Source organism: Thamnophis elegans, chromosome 4 (genome assembly GCF_009769535.1).
Source record: "Thamnophis elegans isolate rThaEle1 chromosome 4, rThaEle1.pri, whole genome shotgun sequence".
Taxonomy (NCBI): Eukaryota; Metazoa; Chordata; class Lepidosauria; order Squamata; family Colubridae; genus Thamnophis; species Thamnophis elegans.
In genome coordinates, this window is record NC_045544.1 from 137,161,035 (window position 1) to 137,176,428 (window position 15,394).

Below are 15,394 nucleotides of genomic sequence, written 5' to 3' on the forward strand. Positions count from 1 at the left end.
CCTTGAAGCATGCAGAAGTCCCATTTTTAAAAAATTTAGAAATAACAATAAATTAACAATCGACTAGCCCTGATGATGTTACCTAGTAAGGATAATGAAACGTATGCAAGAAAACCACCAAGCTCAGAGAGCACCAAGGACCCCACAGGCCTCCTCCTCCTCCTTTTCCTCCTCCTCCCCGAAAACCCCACTTCCTTCTAGCACTGATGATGTTACCTAGTTGGGTAATGAAATGCCTACAAGAAAACAAGCAAGCTCAGAGGGCACCAAGGACACCACAGTCTTCCTCCTCCTCCTCTCCACAATCCCCACTCCCTTCTAGCACTGATGATGTTACCTAGTTGGGTTATGAAACACCTGCAAGAAAACTAGCAAGCTCAGAGGGCACCAAGGATCCCTCATAACAATCCATGGCTGTTAAGCGAATCATGCAGTTGTTAAGTAAATCAGGTGGTCCTTAAATGAATCCAACTTCCCCCATTGACTTTGCTTGTGTCACAAATGGTGATCACATAACTCCAGGATGCTGCAGCCCTCATAAATTTATGCCAGTTGTCAAGCATCCAAATTTTGATCACGTGACCATGGAAATGCTGCAATGGTTATAAGTGAGAGGACCAATGGCAATAACATGTAGACTTATATACCACCTTACAGCTCTCTAAGCGGTTTACAGAGTCAGCACATTGCACCCCCAACAATCTGGATCCTCATTTTACCAACCTTGGAAGGATGGAAGGCTGAGTCAACCTTGAGCCGGTCAGGATCAAACTCTTGGCAGTGGGCAGAGTTAGCCTGCAATATTTAATTGAAACCACAGTGCCATCATGGCTCTTACAACCACCACTTATAAGTTATTTTTTTCAGTGCCTTTGTAATTTCGAACGGTTGCTAAATACAGGTAGTCCACAACTTACGACCTCAATTGAGCCCAAAATTTAGATTGCTAAGTGAGAAATTTGTTAAGTGGGCTTTGCCCCATTTTACGACTTTTCTCGCCACATTTCTTAAGTGAGTCACCCCAGTTCTTAAAATTAATAATAATACGGTTGTTAAGGGGATCTGTTTTCCCCATTGACTTTGCTTGTCAGAAGGTTGCAAAGGGGGATCTCTTGACTCCCAGACACTGCAACCGTCATAAATGGGAGCATCCGAATGTAAAGTCACGTGACCGTGGGGATAACTGTAACTGAACGGTCACCAAACGAACTGTTGTAAGTTGTAAAAGGTTACAAGTCAGGGACTTCCTGTGATAGAAAACATAAATGTGGGTTCACATTTCTGGCTGGGAAATTCTGGGAGCTGAAGTCCGCACAGCTTAAACTTGGGGGACAAGGTTGGGAAACAGAGCTTTGAAGTATTGAAGGGTGTCCCCCTGTATTTGCAGAGTCTTTAACAGAGGACACAATTCGCTTCACCCACAAGCTGACAAGGCTGAGAGATGGAAGGGATTAATCCTTCCAAGTTAGAGTGGATTACACGGTTTTAAAAAAAATATAGGAGATTGTGTGTTTTCTGTGTGCAACTGGCTGGCGCGACACACCTGCTCCGTGCAGAACATTTAACAAAATGCCAAACAGCATTTTACGGGGAATATTTTCATAAGCCCCATGGCTTGCCAAATCCATCAAATCAAAAAGGTATAGAAATCCTGTTGCAAAGGGCTTTTCCCCCCCTTTAACTCCTATTTATCCTAAATCCTTTTAATTCTGTCATAACACTCTTGCATTTAACCCGCAAACCCTGCTCCCCAAAGCTGAAAATCCTGATAAACCACACAATTAAAGTAATGAAAACTGTGTCTACTGCCAACAAGGCGCCACACCTCCTCCGCAATCTTGTTTAAATGGGAGAGAGAGAGGGAGGGAGGGAGGGAGGGAGGGGGAGAGGGAGGGAGAGATGGAGAGATGGAGAGAGAGAGAGAGAGAGAGAGAAAGAGAAAGAAAAAGGAAAAGAGGGAGGAAAGATGGAAAGATGGAAGGAAAGAAGGAAGGAAGAAGGAAGGAAGGAAGAAAGGAAGGAAGGAAGGAAGGAAAAGAAGAAAGAAAGAAAGAATAAATAAATAAATAAATAAATAAATAAATAAATAAATAAATAAATAAATTTTGGGCTCCGTTATGGTCGTAAGTCAAGAACCATCTATATGTTTGCAGAAATATGGCAAATATAAGAACCAATAGCTTTTAAAGTAGGGCTGTCCAACCTCGTCCACTTTTAACACTTGTGGACTTCAAAGTGCTGGCTGGAGAATTCTGGGATTTGAAGTCCAGAAGTCTTAAAGTGGGCAAAGTTGGACATCCCTGTTCTAAAGGTAATACAGGTAGTCCTTGGCTTACAAGTTCTTTTAGTGATCGTTCAAAGTTACAATGGCATTGAAAAAAGTGACGTGACCCTTTTTCACACTCACAACCGTTGCGGCATCCCCGAAGTCATGTGATCAAAAATTCAGGCACTTGGCAATTGGTTCATATTTATGACAGTTGCTGTGCAATTCACTTAACAAATATCTTGCTTAACAACAGAAATTTGGGGCTCAATTGTGGTCGTTTGTCGAAGGCTACCTGTAACTCATGTCCTGTTAGAGCAGAGAAAATAGCTTAGTAAAGTTGAGTACCTCCAGTTAATAAGATCAGGCAGTAAGTGATGGAAAAAAATATTTATTTACTATAGATTTAGGAAGACTCTAGGTCATAGGTGTCAAACTCAAGGGCTTAGATTTCCAGGCCTCCCTGGAAATAACAAAAGACCGGTCCGCAGTGCCTCTGCCAGTGAAAACAGAGCTTGGGAAGGCCATGCAGAGCCCTCCCGAGCTCCGTTTTCGCTACAAGAGCCTCTGCCACATGCAGCCCTCCCGAGCTGCTTTTTCGCTAGCAGAGGGCTGCAGGAGAATCCTCCCAGCCCCGCCCAGGCCACCATGGGTGCCCCCAACATGAGTGACGTCAAGCTGGCCATGCCTCCCACTCCCCCCCCCGCCCCTCGAGGTCAAACACAACCCAGTTGTGGCCCTCAATGAAATCGACACCCTTGGTCTAGGATAGCATTGCCGACTCTTTTCGGCACCGAGTGCAGAAACGGGAGCGCACATGTGCGGGGAGCACTGGAAACTGGAAGAGCAGCTCCCCAGCGTGCACGTGCTGGGAAACTGAGCTTCTGCTTTCCTGTGTGCATAGGTCACTTGGTCTTCTGGTTTCTGGCGTGCATGTGTGCATGAAGACCAGCTGGCGGGTGTGCACACGAGCACTGGAAACTGGAAGCTCAACTTCCCGGCGCACACATGCGTGCCAGGGAGCTGCTCTTCCAGTTTACATGTGCGTCAGGGAGCTGCTATTTCCGGGCGCAAGAAGACCAGCCGTGCACGTCATTGCCCAGAAGAGCAATGGGCGACGATTGGTTGCCCAGAGAGATGGCTCTGCGTGCCACTTCTGGCATGCGTGGCATAGGTTCACAATAGCAATAGCAGTTAGACTTATATACTGCTTCATAGGGCTTTCAGCCCTCTCTAAGCGGTTTACAGAGTCAGCATATCGCCCCCACAGTCTGGGTCCTCATTTCACCCACCTCGGAAGGATGGAAGGCTGAGTCAACCTTGAGCTGGTGAGATTAGAACCGCTGAACTGCAGATAACAGTCAGCTGAAGTGGCCTGCACTACTGCACCCTAACCACCTCGCCATCACGGGTCTAAGACTAGATCAAGACTTTGAGGCCATCAAACCTAAGAGTTTGACAGAAGAGGAGTAGCAAGACAAGAGGGGACAGGTCCCGTCCCCCCCATAGAAATCTGAATGGCCATCAGTAACTTTCTAGTTTGCTTTCAAGGAGCAGCCTATAATAATCCCTTATGTAAATATGAAGAAAAACAGGCAGGCAAGTTTCTGAATTATCTTTCGCCAGCTTCTGCTGGATTCCCCCCACCCCCCACCCTCCTGTGGGGCAGTAAGCAGGATATAATTGTAATTTGTACTTCTGGTACACATTGCAACAGCACATCTGTCTATGTTCTATTCTTCTTTCTCTAATTGGGAGCTTTTGTGAGATTACCTCGCAGGGAGAAGGGGAAAAAAGATCCCTCTGTTTTAGAAGACAAATAAGGGAAGCTGCTTCACAACAAGTCGGATTTTCATCCGTCCAAGTCAATGCTGCCCCACGCGGAGCAGCTAGAAGCAGCCTTCTAGGCTTCAGATTGGATCTTAGCCCCCGCTGGGAGAGGGCAGGGATTAAATCAGGCCTCCTGCTTGCACAGGAAAAATCCTTCTACTGAGTGACAGCCTTTCACTCCATTTGGGAAACATAATGAGCATTCTGCCAACAGAACCAATGGAGTCATCTATTCTCTCTAGCTCTCTACCATCTATCTCTCTATCTATCACCTGTCTGTTTGTCTGTCTGTCTGTCTATCTACATTCTCTCTCCATCCATCGGTTGACTCAGCCTTCCATCTTTCCAAGGTCAGTAAAATGATCCAGATTGTCGGGGAAAATATGCTGACTCTGTAAACTACTTAGAGAGAACTGTAAAAGCACTGTGAAGCGGTATATAAGTCTAAGTACTATTGCTATATCTATCTATCTATCTATCTATCTATCTATCTATCTATCTATCTATCTATCTATCTATCATCTATCTGCCTGCCTGCCTGCCTGCCTGCCTACCTATTTATCTATCTATCTTATTTAAGAACCATCCCTCTCCCGATAGGGCAGGGGTGCCAAATTCAAGGCCCAGGGGCCAGATCCGGCCCACAGGGTGCTTAGATCTGGCCCACGTGGCTGCCCTGGAAACAGCAAAGAACCGGCTCGCGGGGCCTCTGCCAGCAAAAACAGAGCTCAGGAGAGCTGCTGACAAGAGGGTTGCAGGAGGCCATCGCAGTCGAAAACGGAGCTCGGGAGCCCACTTTCGTGGGCAAAGCACTCGGGCCAACACAGGCGTCCCCAACCTGAGTCACTTTGAGCTGGCCACGGCCACCCTAGGCACGCCCACCCCAACCACGGCCACTCTGACCCACCAAGGCCAAACACAACTCTGATGCAGCCCTCAATGAAATCAAGTCTGACACCCCTGCTGTAGGAGGCAGTATGTAAAATTTAAAAGAGGTAAGGAATGTTAAAAGCTGATTTGAAGGCAAGGGGAAGGACTGTTTCAGGGAGCTAACCAACCGCAGAGTTTGGTGCTTCGGTGCATATCCCAAACAAGGCCACAGAGCCATGTTTTCATACCTTTACAGAAGGCCAATAGAGTGGGGGACTGCCTCACCGCTGGGGGAGGGAAGAATGTTCCACAGGCAACGATGGGCAAGAGCAGAGAAAGTTGTCTTCCTACACCACTCCAGTCGGGGTGTGTAACATGCCTTCCCTCCTAACCGGGTGGGATGGATCGATGTAACGGGATGACGGTGGCTCCACAGGTATCCTGGCCCTGTGTCACGTAGGGAAGTGGATAATGTGGGCATATACTGTACATGGGTAGGACTCAGCCATGGTTGGTCAGATGACCTCGTTTCTGCATTGCTTTCTTTTGTTTTTCTCCACAAACATTCTTAGAACTTCCTGTTCTGACCCAGGCTGCCTTAAAAAGCAAGAGGTAGAGTCTTGGTTCCGGCAAAACCCCTTTTATTGACACGACTGTGGATTCCTTTCATTCACAGTCTGCAAGGCTTGGCAAACAGACTTTCTGAGGAATGTTTATCCACACGCACCTTATCTCGCTTGGAGAGCTGCCAGATAAGTAGTTTCCAAATGCAGGGCAAGGCAAAACTTGGCACAGAGTCTCTTATAGTCACAAACAGAACTTTCCACTCTTGAAACGACCGAATGGCTGAATTGTTTCCTGCAAAAGTCCACTCCCCATTCGCTCCTCTTCTGTTTCCTGTGGGAGGGGCCAATCACCTCCAAGGTGTGGCTTTACTCCCACGTGGACCCTCCTTTCGTTGTTATTCTCGTCTTCTGGCAGCTCTGCGCATGCACACACTGGGAACAGGCTCCAGCTGCTCCTCTGCCTCGCTGCTGCCTAGCTCCCTCTCTGCCTCCGATGCAGAGCCCTCGTCCGAGCCTTCCACAATTCCTAGGACTGGCCCATGTTCCTCCCCAGCCTCCTCACTGTCCGACTCTGTGGCCAGCTCTGCCACAATACTTCCAGGGATGAGAAAAAATATTTCTCAATTTCTGGTAATTCTTGTGACTGAACAATCTAAGCTAGCAAGAAAGGCCTGGCTCTAAAAAAAATAGCATCCTGAATTAGCTTGATTTCTTTCTACTTAATGGGTGAAATGTCATCCAGAAAAAAAAAAAGCTCACCAACTGTGGTTAAAACTGATCTGAAATCCAGAGAAGCTAATCAAATCTTAATACAAAGTTTTATATGATTCAGTTCATAAACAGATAAAAGAACCTAAACCAGTGCATAACAAGATCATTGTCAGGCCTCCAGTCATATTCCTTTTAGGATCTTTGGCCTGCCACACTCTCTCTTATTTTATTATGCTGTTTCATTACTGGGGAATTGGGAGGGGGAATAGTAAGGAGTAGAATGTGGTTGTCCAAATAAAACATTCCTTTTTAGAAGCCCAAGGTCATCCTTTGTCTCCGCACCTGACCGGAACTAGAAGGGTGGAAATGCCAGTGTGACAGTGGAAGATTGGACCATGTGATGGGCTTGTGGGTGTGGGGCAAGAGGATGAACTTTCAACTGGGTGGGAAACCCAGGAAGCTTTCAGATTCGGGTTTTCCACAGATGTACCAACGTGTCTCTCTTAATAAATTGGAACTTTGAGGAATGCTCTGCCTTGAACTCTGATTTAATTCTGGATGATATTTGGAACGCTGACAATCAAACAGATAAAGGATAAATTAAGGAAGTGCAGAAATGTTAGTCATATTGGAGATGGGGAAGTAATAATACACTGAATAAATACATTGCACCCCTTTTTTCCAACTATATAAGGCTAGTTGGCTACTTTGCAAATTGCATCACTCCCTAGACAACATAAACTTTAGTATTTTCAGATTAAGGTTCTTATAATGTAGCTAGTCCTCGTTTTATAACCATTTTTAGCGACCACTCCAAGTTGCAACAGCATTGAAAAAGCAAAATGACCATTGATACTTAATGACCGCTGCAGCATCCCCATGGTCACGTGACCAAAATCCAGCTGTTTGGCAACTGGCAGGTATTTATGACGGTTGCAATGTCTCAGGGTCATGTGATCACTTTTTTGTGACCTTCAGCCACTTGGCAACTGGCTCATATTTATGGCGGTTGCAGTGTCCTTGGTGACCAGTCCTGACAGGCAAAGTCCAAGGGGGAACCAGATTCACTTAACAACCATGTTCCTAATTAATAACGGCAGTGATTCACTTAGCAACTGTGGCAAGAAAGATCGCAAACTCACTTAACCACTCGCTTAGCAACACAAACGTCGGGCTCACGTCGAGGGCTACCTGTACATAATAAAAGAAAGCACTGGTTTTCAACCACCACATACACCACACAGGAGCCAGAGTTGATCTTCACATCAACACTGGCTCCTCTAAGAGAGAAAATTGAATGCAGCTGAAATGCAACGGACAATGTCCATGTCTTCCTGCACTAAATTACACTTTGTGTGACGCATTGCTTGCCTTTGTGCTAAATCTATTACCAAACAAAACTAAATGGCTTCCTTCCAAATCCACTGGAGAAACAAGCCCCCCCCCTGCTTTTTGCTGGCATAAGGGGCTGTTGTATCCCTTTTTAAGCAGAGAACCACTTCTGCCCAAGTCCATAAATTTTTCAGCCTTAACAAAAAGTTTCCATATTCAGTCCTAAAGTCGGTAAGCAGAAAAGGAAAACATTCTGATGGGTACAGCCGATTATATATTTAGCAATAAATTAAAAAACGTTCAACCGTAAAGAAGGCCAGTGCTGAACGTGGATTTCATTAGGACTTTCACCCGCTTTCATATATAGCTGAAAACGGTTTGAATCATGAAAATTAGGCCCTATAATTTCTTTTGAAGGCCTGCACAGGACAGCTTTCATTTTAACCCAATCTAACCAGAAATCCATCACTTAAATGGTAGCGTTTAATAAGCCAAGATCCGCCTAGCTCCCTCTCAGGCTGCTAAAAGCTACTGACACTGGGTCACCTACCAAGCGGAGTTTGTGTAATACATCTGCTGAAGAATTACTTTTGTATTAAGAGGATGGAAAACCACACAGCCACCCAAGATGCTTGACCGCATGCAGGCGTTTCGAACATCTGCCTTCCTTTACAGATCAACCTAAATAATTATTATTCCTTTATTTAACACAGAAACATGCTAAGTCAGCCCTTCAGGCCGCTGCCTTCTTTTTTTTTTTTTTTTTAAAGGCACTCGCAGAGCAATGCAAAATTCTGCATAACCCGGAATTAAATTCAGAATCGCAAGCGAGGTTTCCATCCACACCCGCTGTTTGGAAGGGCTACTACCCGGAGGGTCTCTGTTAGCCAAGTTCAGACAAACTCTGCAACGCCTCGCTTGCTGGAGAGCGCATTTTGCCATTCAGCTGAAGAGGCAGGACATCAGGGTAGCAAAAGCTGTACTTTCTCTAACTCAGTAAATAAGTTCCGTAGAAGCTTTCATTCACCAAGACTATGCTGAGTGGCGCGCATCAATTCCTAGAAACCTGTTCTGACCCCCACCTTGTCCGTTCAAAAACGAAAGCCAAACAGAATGTTCAAAGGAATGTTTTTGTCAGTCCTGGCTCTTGCTGGCTGAGAGCCCAAAATAAACACAGATAAATGCTCTGGCAAAAGTCCTCACTCATAAACTGCTACAAAACAGGATTATATAAATCAAGTCACTTATCCAAGTGCTTTTCTCTATGGTTGCACACGAACGGAGAATGTTGACTAGAACAGAAACGGAACGTTGACTTCTGCAACCAGGGCGTGGCACCACCAGTCACTTTTATCAGCAGGAGGAGATCCTAATGAGCAACAGCTACAGGAGGAGATCCTAATGAGCAACAGCTGCTCGTTATCATCTCCTGTGAGTCCTCAATTGTTCCTTACGTCGGTCAGCCCTTCTCCTGCGTGCATCCCGAAACAACTCACAAGAGGTTTCTGTGTCAGCCTCTCTCTCTGATCCAAGGCTCAGTCATTACCTGGGGACCAACTAGTCTCTCTGAGCCCGGCTCGGAGTCAGAACCCTGTCCAGGGCCCTCCGCCTCCTCCAAGCCTGACTCATAGGGCCCCTCACTGTCAGAGTCTGATAGCAGCTTCAAAGGCTCCTGCCGAGCCACAACAGAAACCCATCTTCATGAGGCATAACATTGATCTCTCTCCCCCCTCTCCCTCCCTCCCTCCCTCTCTCTCTCTCTCTCCCACACACCCACACATACTAAGCACTGCAAACTCTAGGACTAAACAATGATTATGCTCTCAACACTACACGTAGTCCTCGCCCATAATTGAGCCCAACATTTCTGTTGTTGTTCAGTGAGACATTGGTTAAGTGAGCTTTGCCACATTTTACGACCTTTCCTGCCACAGCTGTTAAGGGAATCCCTGCAGTTGATAAGTTAGTAACAGCGCTGTGGAGTGAATCTGGCTGTCCCCACTGGCTTTAATCGTCAGAAGTTCACAAAAGGGGATCGTGTGATCTTGGGACACAGCCATGGTCATAAGCATGAACCGGTTGCCAAGCATCTGAATTTTGATCCTGGGGCTGCTACAAAGGTCATAACTGTGGGGAAGCAGTCGTAAATCACTTCTTTCAGTGCTGTTGTAACATTGAACGGTCACTAAATGAATTGTTGTAAGTGGAGGGTTACCTGTATATTCTTCCAAATAATCCAAGGGACTTTTAAAAGACAAGGCTGAGTTAATCTTTTCATGGTGCCTATAACCCTCCATCCTTGTATCCTGTTTTGGCATGGCACTTTTTACGATATAATTGGAAACACTGGCCTAGGCTCAGCCGCCCGGAGTCCTTCGGGAGTGGGCGGCATACAAAACTAATAAACAACAGCATACAAACTAATAAACAAATTGGAGTCCATCCTGACCTTATAGAACTTGCCTGGTGATCAAATTATACCATATTATGGTGTGATATTTGACCACGTACTTCTGCATTCTAACCAGGATACTGCTTCCTTCCAACGTGCTCTACATGGGGCTGCCCTTGAAGAGTATTCGGCGACTTCAGCTTGTCCAGAATGCAGCCGCGCGAGCGATCGTGGGTGCGCCTCGATTCACCCACGTAACACCTATCCTCCGCGAGCTGCACTGGCTGCCTGTTGGTCTCCAGATTCGCTTCAAGGTGCTAGTTGTCACCTACAAAGCCCTTCATGGTATTGGATCTGGGTACTTGAGAGACCGCCTACTGCCAATTACCTCCACTAGACCAATAAGATCCCACAGACTAGGCCTCCTCCGAATTCCATCAGCCGCCCAGTGTCCACTGGTGACTACCCGGAGGAGGGCCTTCTCTGTGGCTGCTCCGACCCTGTGGAACGAACTCCCCGTGGAGATTCGTACCCTCACCACCCTCCAGGCCTTCCGCATAGCCCTTAAGACCTGGCTGTTCCGACAGGCCTGGGGCTAAAGACTTACAGCCCCACCCAGAATGGTATGATTGTTGTGTTTTTTAACTGTGTATGGTCTTTATATTTTGTAATTTTGTTTGTTTTCCCCTCCCTTGAATTGTGAGCCGCCCTGAGTCCCTTTCAGGGAAAAGGGCGGCATACAAATAAAGTAAATTCAAATTCAAATTCAAATTCCTTGCTTGTTTATATAATGTATTGTTGGTTGAAATGTTGTTTGTTTGGAGCGAGACTGATGGTGGAGGAAAAACCAACCACTTCCATACTACAAAAGAGGGTACAGGTACAACCAACAGCAGCTCCCACCATCTTTCCCCCACTCTTCCAACTTCGTTCAGATAAATACCCTGTTCACCAAGATTCTACAAGTGAATTGGGAAGAAAGAGGCATAAATGGTAATGCATTTTATTTTGTTCAGAAGATTAAGTTTCCCTATGAAATTGGGAAGAAGAGCCTTGCTCTCAAACTAATTTAGCAATTGCATGAACAATCCAGTTCCTTCTCGGAGGGAGAAAGAAAGAAAGAAAGAAAGAAAGAAAGAGAGGGAGGGAGGGAGGGAGGGAGGGAGGGAGGGAGGGAGGGAGGGAAGGAAGGAAAGAAAGAAAGAAAGAAAGAAAGAAAGAGGGAAGGAAGGAAGGAAGGAAGGAAGGAAGGAAGGAAGGAAGGAAGGAAGGAAGGAAGGAAGGAAAAGAAAGATGGATATACAAGATTCTGTACTTACAGATCTGTGGGGATGGCAGAACCCGGGCTGCTCGGACAGGACCGTGTCGGATAGAGTAAAGTTCTTGAGCTTCTCCACTAATCTGCTCAACAAAGAGATACAGGCCTTAGATAAGACAATGCTTTTACTCCCGTTTGTGAAAAGGGCATTTTAATTATTTGCAGGCTTTTAAAACCACTTATTCAGAATGAACAGAAATTCTTGCATCAACAATGAACAGATCTGTACAAAGAAAAGAAAATGTTTCTAATGTATTGGTCTGATCCAAAGCTCTTTTAGCTACTACTGTAGGAAGATGGAGGTCCAAAACCTTTGTTTCAGCATCCAGACATTATTTAGAAGGATCAATCAATCAGAAAATAATTGGAAGGGAGCTTGGAGGTCTTCTAGTCCAACTCCCTGCTCAAGCAGGAGACCCTAAACCATTTTAGATAGACGGCTGTCCAGCCTTTTCTTAAAACCTTCCAGGGATGAAGCTCCCACAACCTCTGAAGGCAAACTGTGCCACTACATAATTGTTCTCACTGTTAGGAATTTTCTCCTTAATTCTAGGTTGCTTCTCTCCTTGATTAGTTTCCATCCGGTTGTTTATTGTCCTTCCTTCTGATACTTTGGTAAATAAGTTGACCCCCTTCTTCTTTGTAGCAGCCCCTCTAACACTGGAAGACTGCTATGATGTCCCACCCTAGTCCTTCTTTTCTCTAGACTAGCCAAACCCAAATCCTGTAACCCTTCTTCAGATGGTTTAGTCTAATACTTAGACTAATACTCTTAGTTTTCTCCTCTTTGACATGGCTAAACACATGGCACAAAAGTTGAAACTCCATGTAAAATGTCTTTGGAGGGGAAAAGGAAGATATAAAAAGTAATATAGTAAATTCTTTTTAAAACGACCTGCTTGTGGACATTCCAAAATCTTTTCGGTGACTTTGGGGTACAGGATATTGGATACGAAGGGCCTTGGGAGTGATCGAGTACATTTTTTTAATTTACCCACGTGAGAGAATTCTGATTTTAGCCTATGTTGAATTGTGATTCAATGAAATGAATCTCTTCTCCTGCTTAGAAGGGGCTTCTAGTAAACATGAAGTGCAATTCAGGTTCATAAAAGTGGGGCAGATCAATTTTTTTCCAACATTAAACAGTGATCGGCTCTGCTACTTTCATCCTTGATTAAACCCCCTTCATTCCTCATAAAGTGAGTAACAAATTTTTGAGAGGGGTAGTCCTCGACTTATGACCATGGTTGGGACCAGAGTTTCCACTGCAAAGCAAGGCGGGTTGTAAAGTGAGTTGTGCTCAATTTTTTCGATCTTTTTTTTTTTTGCCACCGTTTGTTAAGTAAAACCAGTTTCCTCCATTGACTTTGCTTGCCAGAAGCTGGCTGGGAAAGTTTGCCCATGGCAGTCCACAGGACACTTGTAAACAGGGGTGGATATAATAAGCTCTTTGCTAAGCACCCAAATATTGATCACATGGGCGTGAGGATGCTGTGACAGTCGTAATAGCAGTTAGACTTATATACCGCTTCATAGGGCTTTCAGCCCTCTCTAAGCGGTTTACAGAGTCAGCATATTGCCCCCAACAACAATCCGGGTCCTCATTTTACCCACCTCGGAAGGATGGAAGGCTGAGTCAACCCTGAGCCGGTGAGATTTGAACAGCTGAACTGTAGAACTGCAGTCAGTGAAGTAGCCTGCAGTGCTGCATTTAACCACTGCGCCACCTCACCTCTAAATAGGAGGACCAGTCATAAGTCACTTCTTGAGTGCTGTTGCAACTTCAAAACGGTCACTAAAAGAATGGTTGTAAGATGAGGATTACCTTAAAGTAATTCAGAAGCAGCACAGCTAAAGGTCTGCGGAGATTCTCAGTCATCCAGGTCATGGTTGTCTCAAAGGTGCTTTTTCAAAAGGAAACAAGGCTTTCTTGTTCTTCTTTGAAGACCTTTCGCTTCTCATCCAAGAAGCTTCTTCAGCTCAGCTCAGCTAAGCTGGAGAAGCTTCTTGGATGTGAAGTGAAACCTCTTCAAAGAAAAACAAGAAAGCCCAGTTCACTCTTGAAAAAAGTGTTCTGACCTAGGCTTCCCGAGAAAGCATAAATCGCAATCTTACTCCCAAAAACCCTCTTTTGCCGCAGTCTTTCAGGGGAATGTTGATAAACACCCACCTTATCTCCCTTGGAAGGCTGCCAGAGACCTAATTGCCAAATGCAGAGCAAGTTCCAACGTAGCACAGAGCCAAACAGAACTTTTCAAAGCTTGAACTGACCAGATGAACTAATTGCTTCCTGCAAAAGCTCACCTCCCCTTCGCTCCTCTTTTATGTCCTATAGGAGGGGCCAATCATCTCCAAGCCTTACTCCCAAGTCAACCCTGTTTGCTGAATTGTTCTTGCCTTCTGGCAGCTCTGCGCACGTGCACACTGGGAACAGGCTCCCGTTGTTCTTCTGCCTTGCTGATGTCAGACTCCATCCTCTCTGCCTCCGACACAGAGCCCTCGTCCAAGCCTTCCCCAGCCTCCAGGACTGGCCCAGGTTCCTCCCCAACCTCCTCACTGTCCGAATCTGCTGCCAGCTCTGCTGGCCATTGGCAGGCCACAATAAAAAGCACCTTTGGGATAATTCAGAAGCACATTCATGTCCTTACACTCTCATTACCTAGTCTAGAGTTCATGCAAATAATCATGTAACTCTAACTTTTAGTTATTATTTTATTTAAAGCTGCGTAATGATAGAAGCGTAATCCAATAGTGGTGTTTTAGATGCTCTTAATACATCCAGGCTACATTGCCAAATCAACTCAAAGGTGCTTTTTAAAAGGCAACTGGGCTTTCTTTGTTTTTTTTTCCTTGAAAATGTTTCACTCCTTATCCACGAAGCTTCTTCAGTTCTCTGCTTCTTCAGAACGGAAGAAACTTCTTAGATGAGAAGTGAAAAGTCTTCAAGGAAAAAAAAAACAAAGAAAGTCCAGCTGCTTTCTGAAAAATCACCTTTGGGATAAACATGACATGGATGATCTAGTGAAGTTTTAGTTTAATATATTATCATTCTGCAATCTTTAGCAATCCAAATTTCTCCTCCCAATGCCTTGAAAAATTGATCGGAAATAAACTGATCTGGAATAAATCATATATAACTGCCAAAAAAAAGATATACTCGCCAGTTTTATGATCAAAACTACTTGTAATCATTCGTCCTTTATTTTATGGACTGATTGTGTATGATTTTATTAATTGGACTGAGCTGTATGTTATAAGTTTTATTGTGTTTGCAAGCCACTTAACTTGCCCAATAAACCATCATAAAAGTAACATAAATAAATGTTTCTGCAGAATCCTAAAGTAGGAATGTCTTGTAAGGATCTTGATATAAGCCATGAGGGTCAAAATTATACTTCTGTTAAAACATCTTCCAAATGTTTAAAGCAGGAAATATAACAGCTGTACTAAAATATAAGCAAAATCCATTCATTATTTGAACATTGCTTTATACTGTCTTTTGTTATTTTATCTGTAATTCCATAATGAAGCAAAATCCAAATATATTATGAACGATAAAGAAAGAAATAAAAAATACTAACACACCAATGAGACAACTACAGATTGGATAAAGAAAATCTAACAATATTCTTTCAATTAAAAATTCTTAATATCATATCAAACTGCTAGAAAATGTTAAAATCATTAAGAGAGGAATATTTCTAATTTAGTATATTAATATATCCTTGAAGCAGTCATTTTTACTACATTTGAATTTTCCTCATAAACACAATGGAATTTTTGAAAGATCTGTTTACATCAATTTTCATCTCAGATTTTGTACAAAAAAATGATGCCTTTAGACCCACAAAGGAGGAATGTTTCTTGAATAACTATTTCCAAACTTTCAAACAAACAGAACTCATAGAAAATCATGGGATTTATCCAATGAATTAAATAACATAATAAATTATAATATGTGTGAGTTTTGATAAATGGGTGTCATTATTTACAATTGAATAGAACTCTGGAATTCAGCATAAATGTGTACAAAGTAAAACAACAGGCCACTAAAAATTATATTACAATTTCCAAAAAGAAAAAACCCCAATGCTGAACATATGAACATG

The 15,394-nt window shown here is 44.1% G+C and overlaps 1 protein-coding gene across 1 annotated transcript in view; it reads right to left on the reverse strand.

Moving 5' to 3' along the window:
• Positions 1-15,394, reverse strand: part of BCAS3 (BCAS3 microtubule associated cell migration factor) — a 448,094-nt gene that overhangs the window by 399,463 nt on the left and 33,237 nt on the right. The window contains 1 exon segment of the mRNA XM_032216614.1: positions 11,287-11,368. Coding sequence (XP_032072505.1) covers positions 11,287-11,368 — 82 coding nt within the window.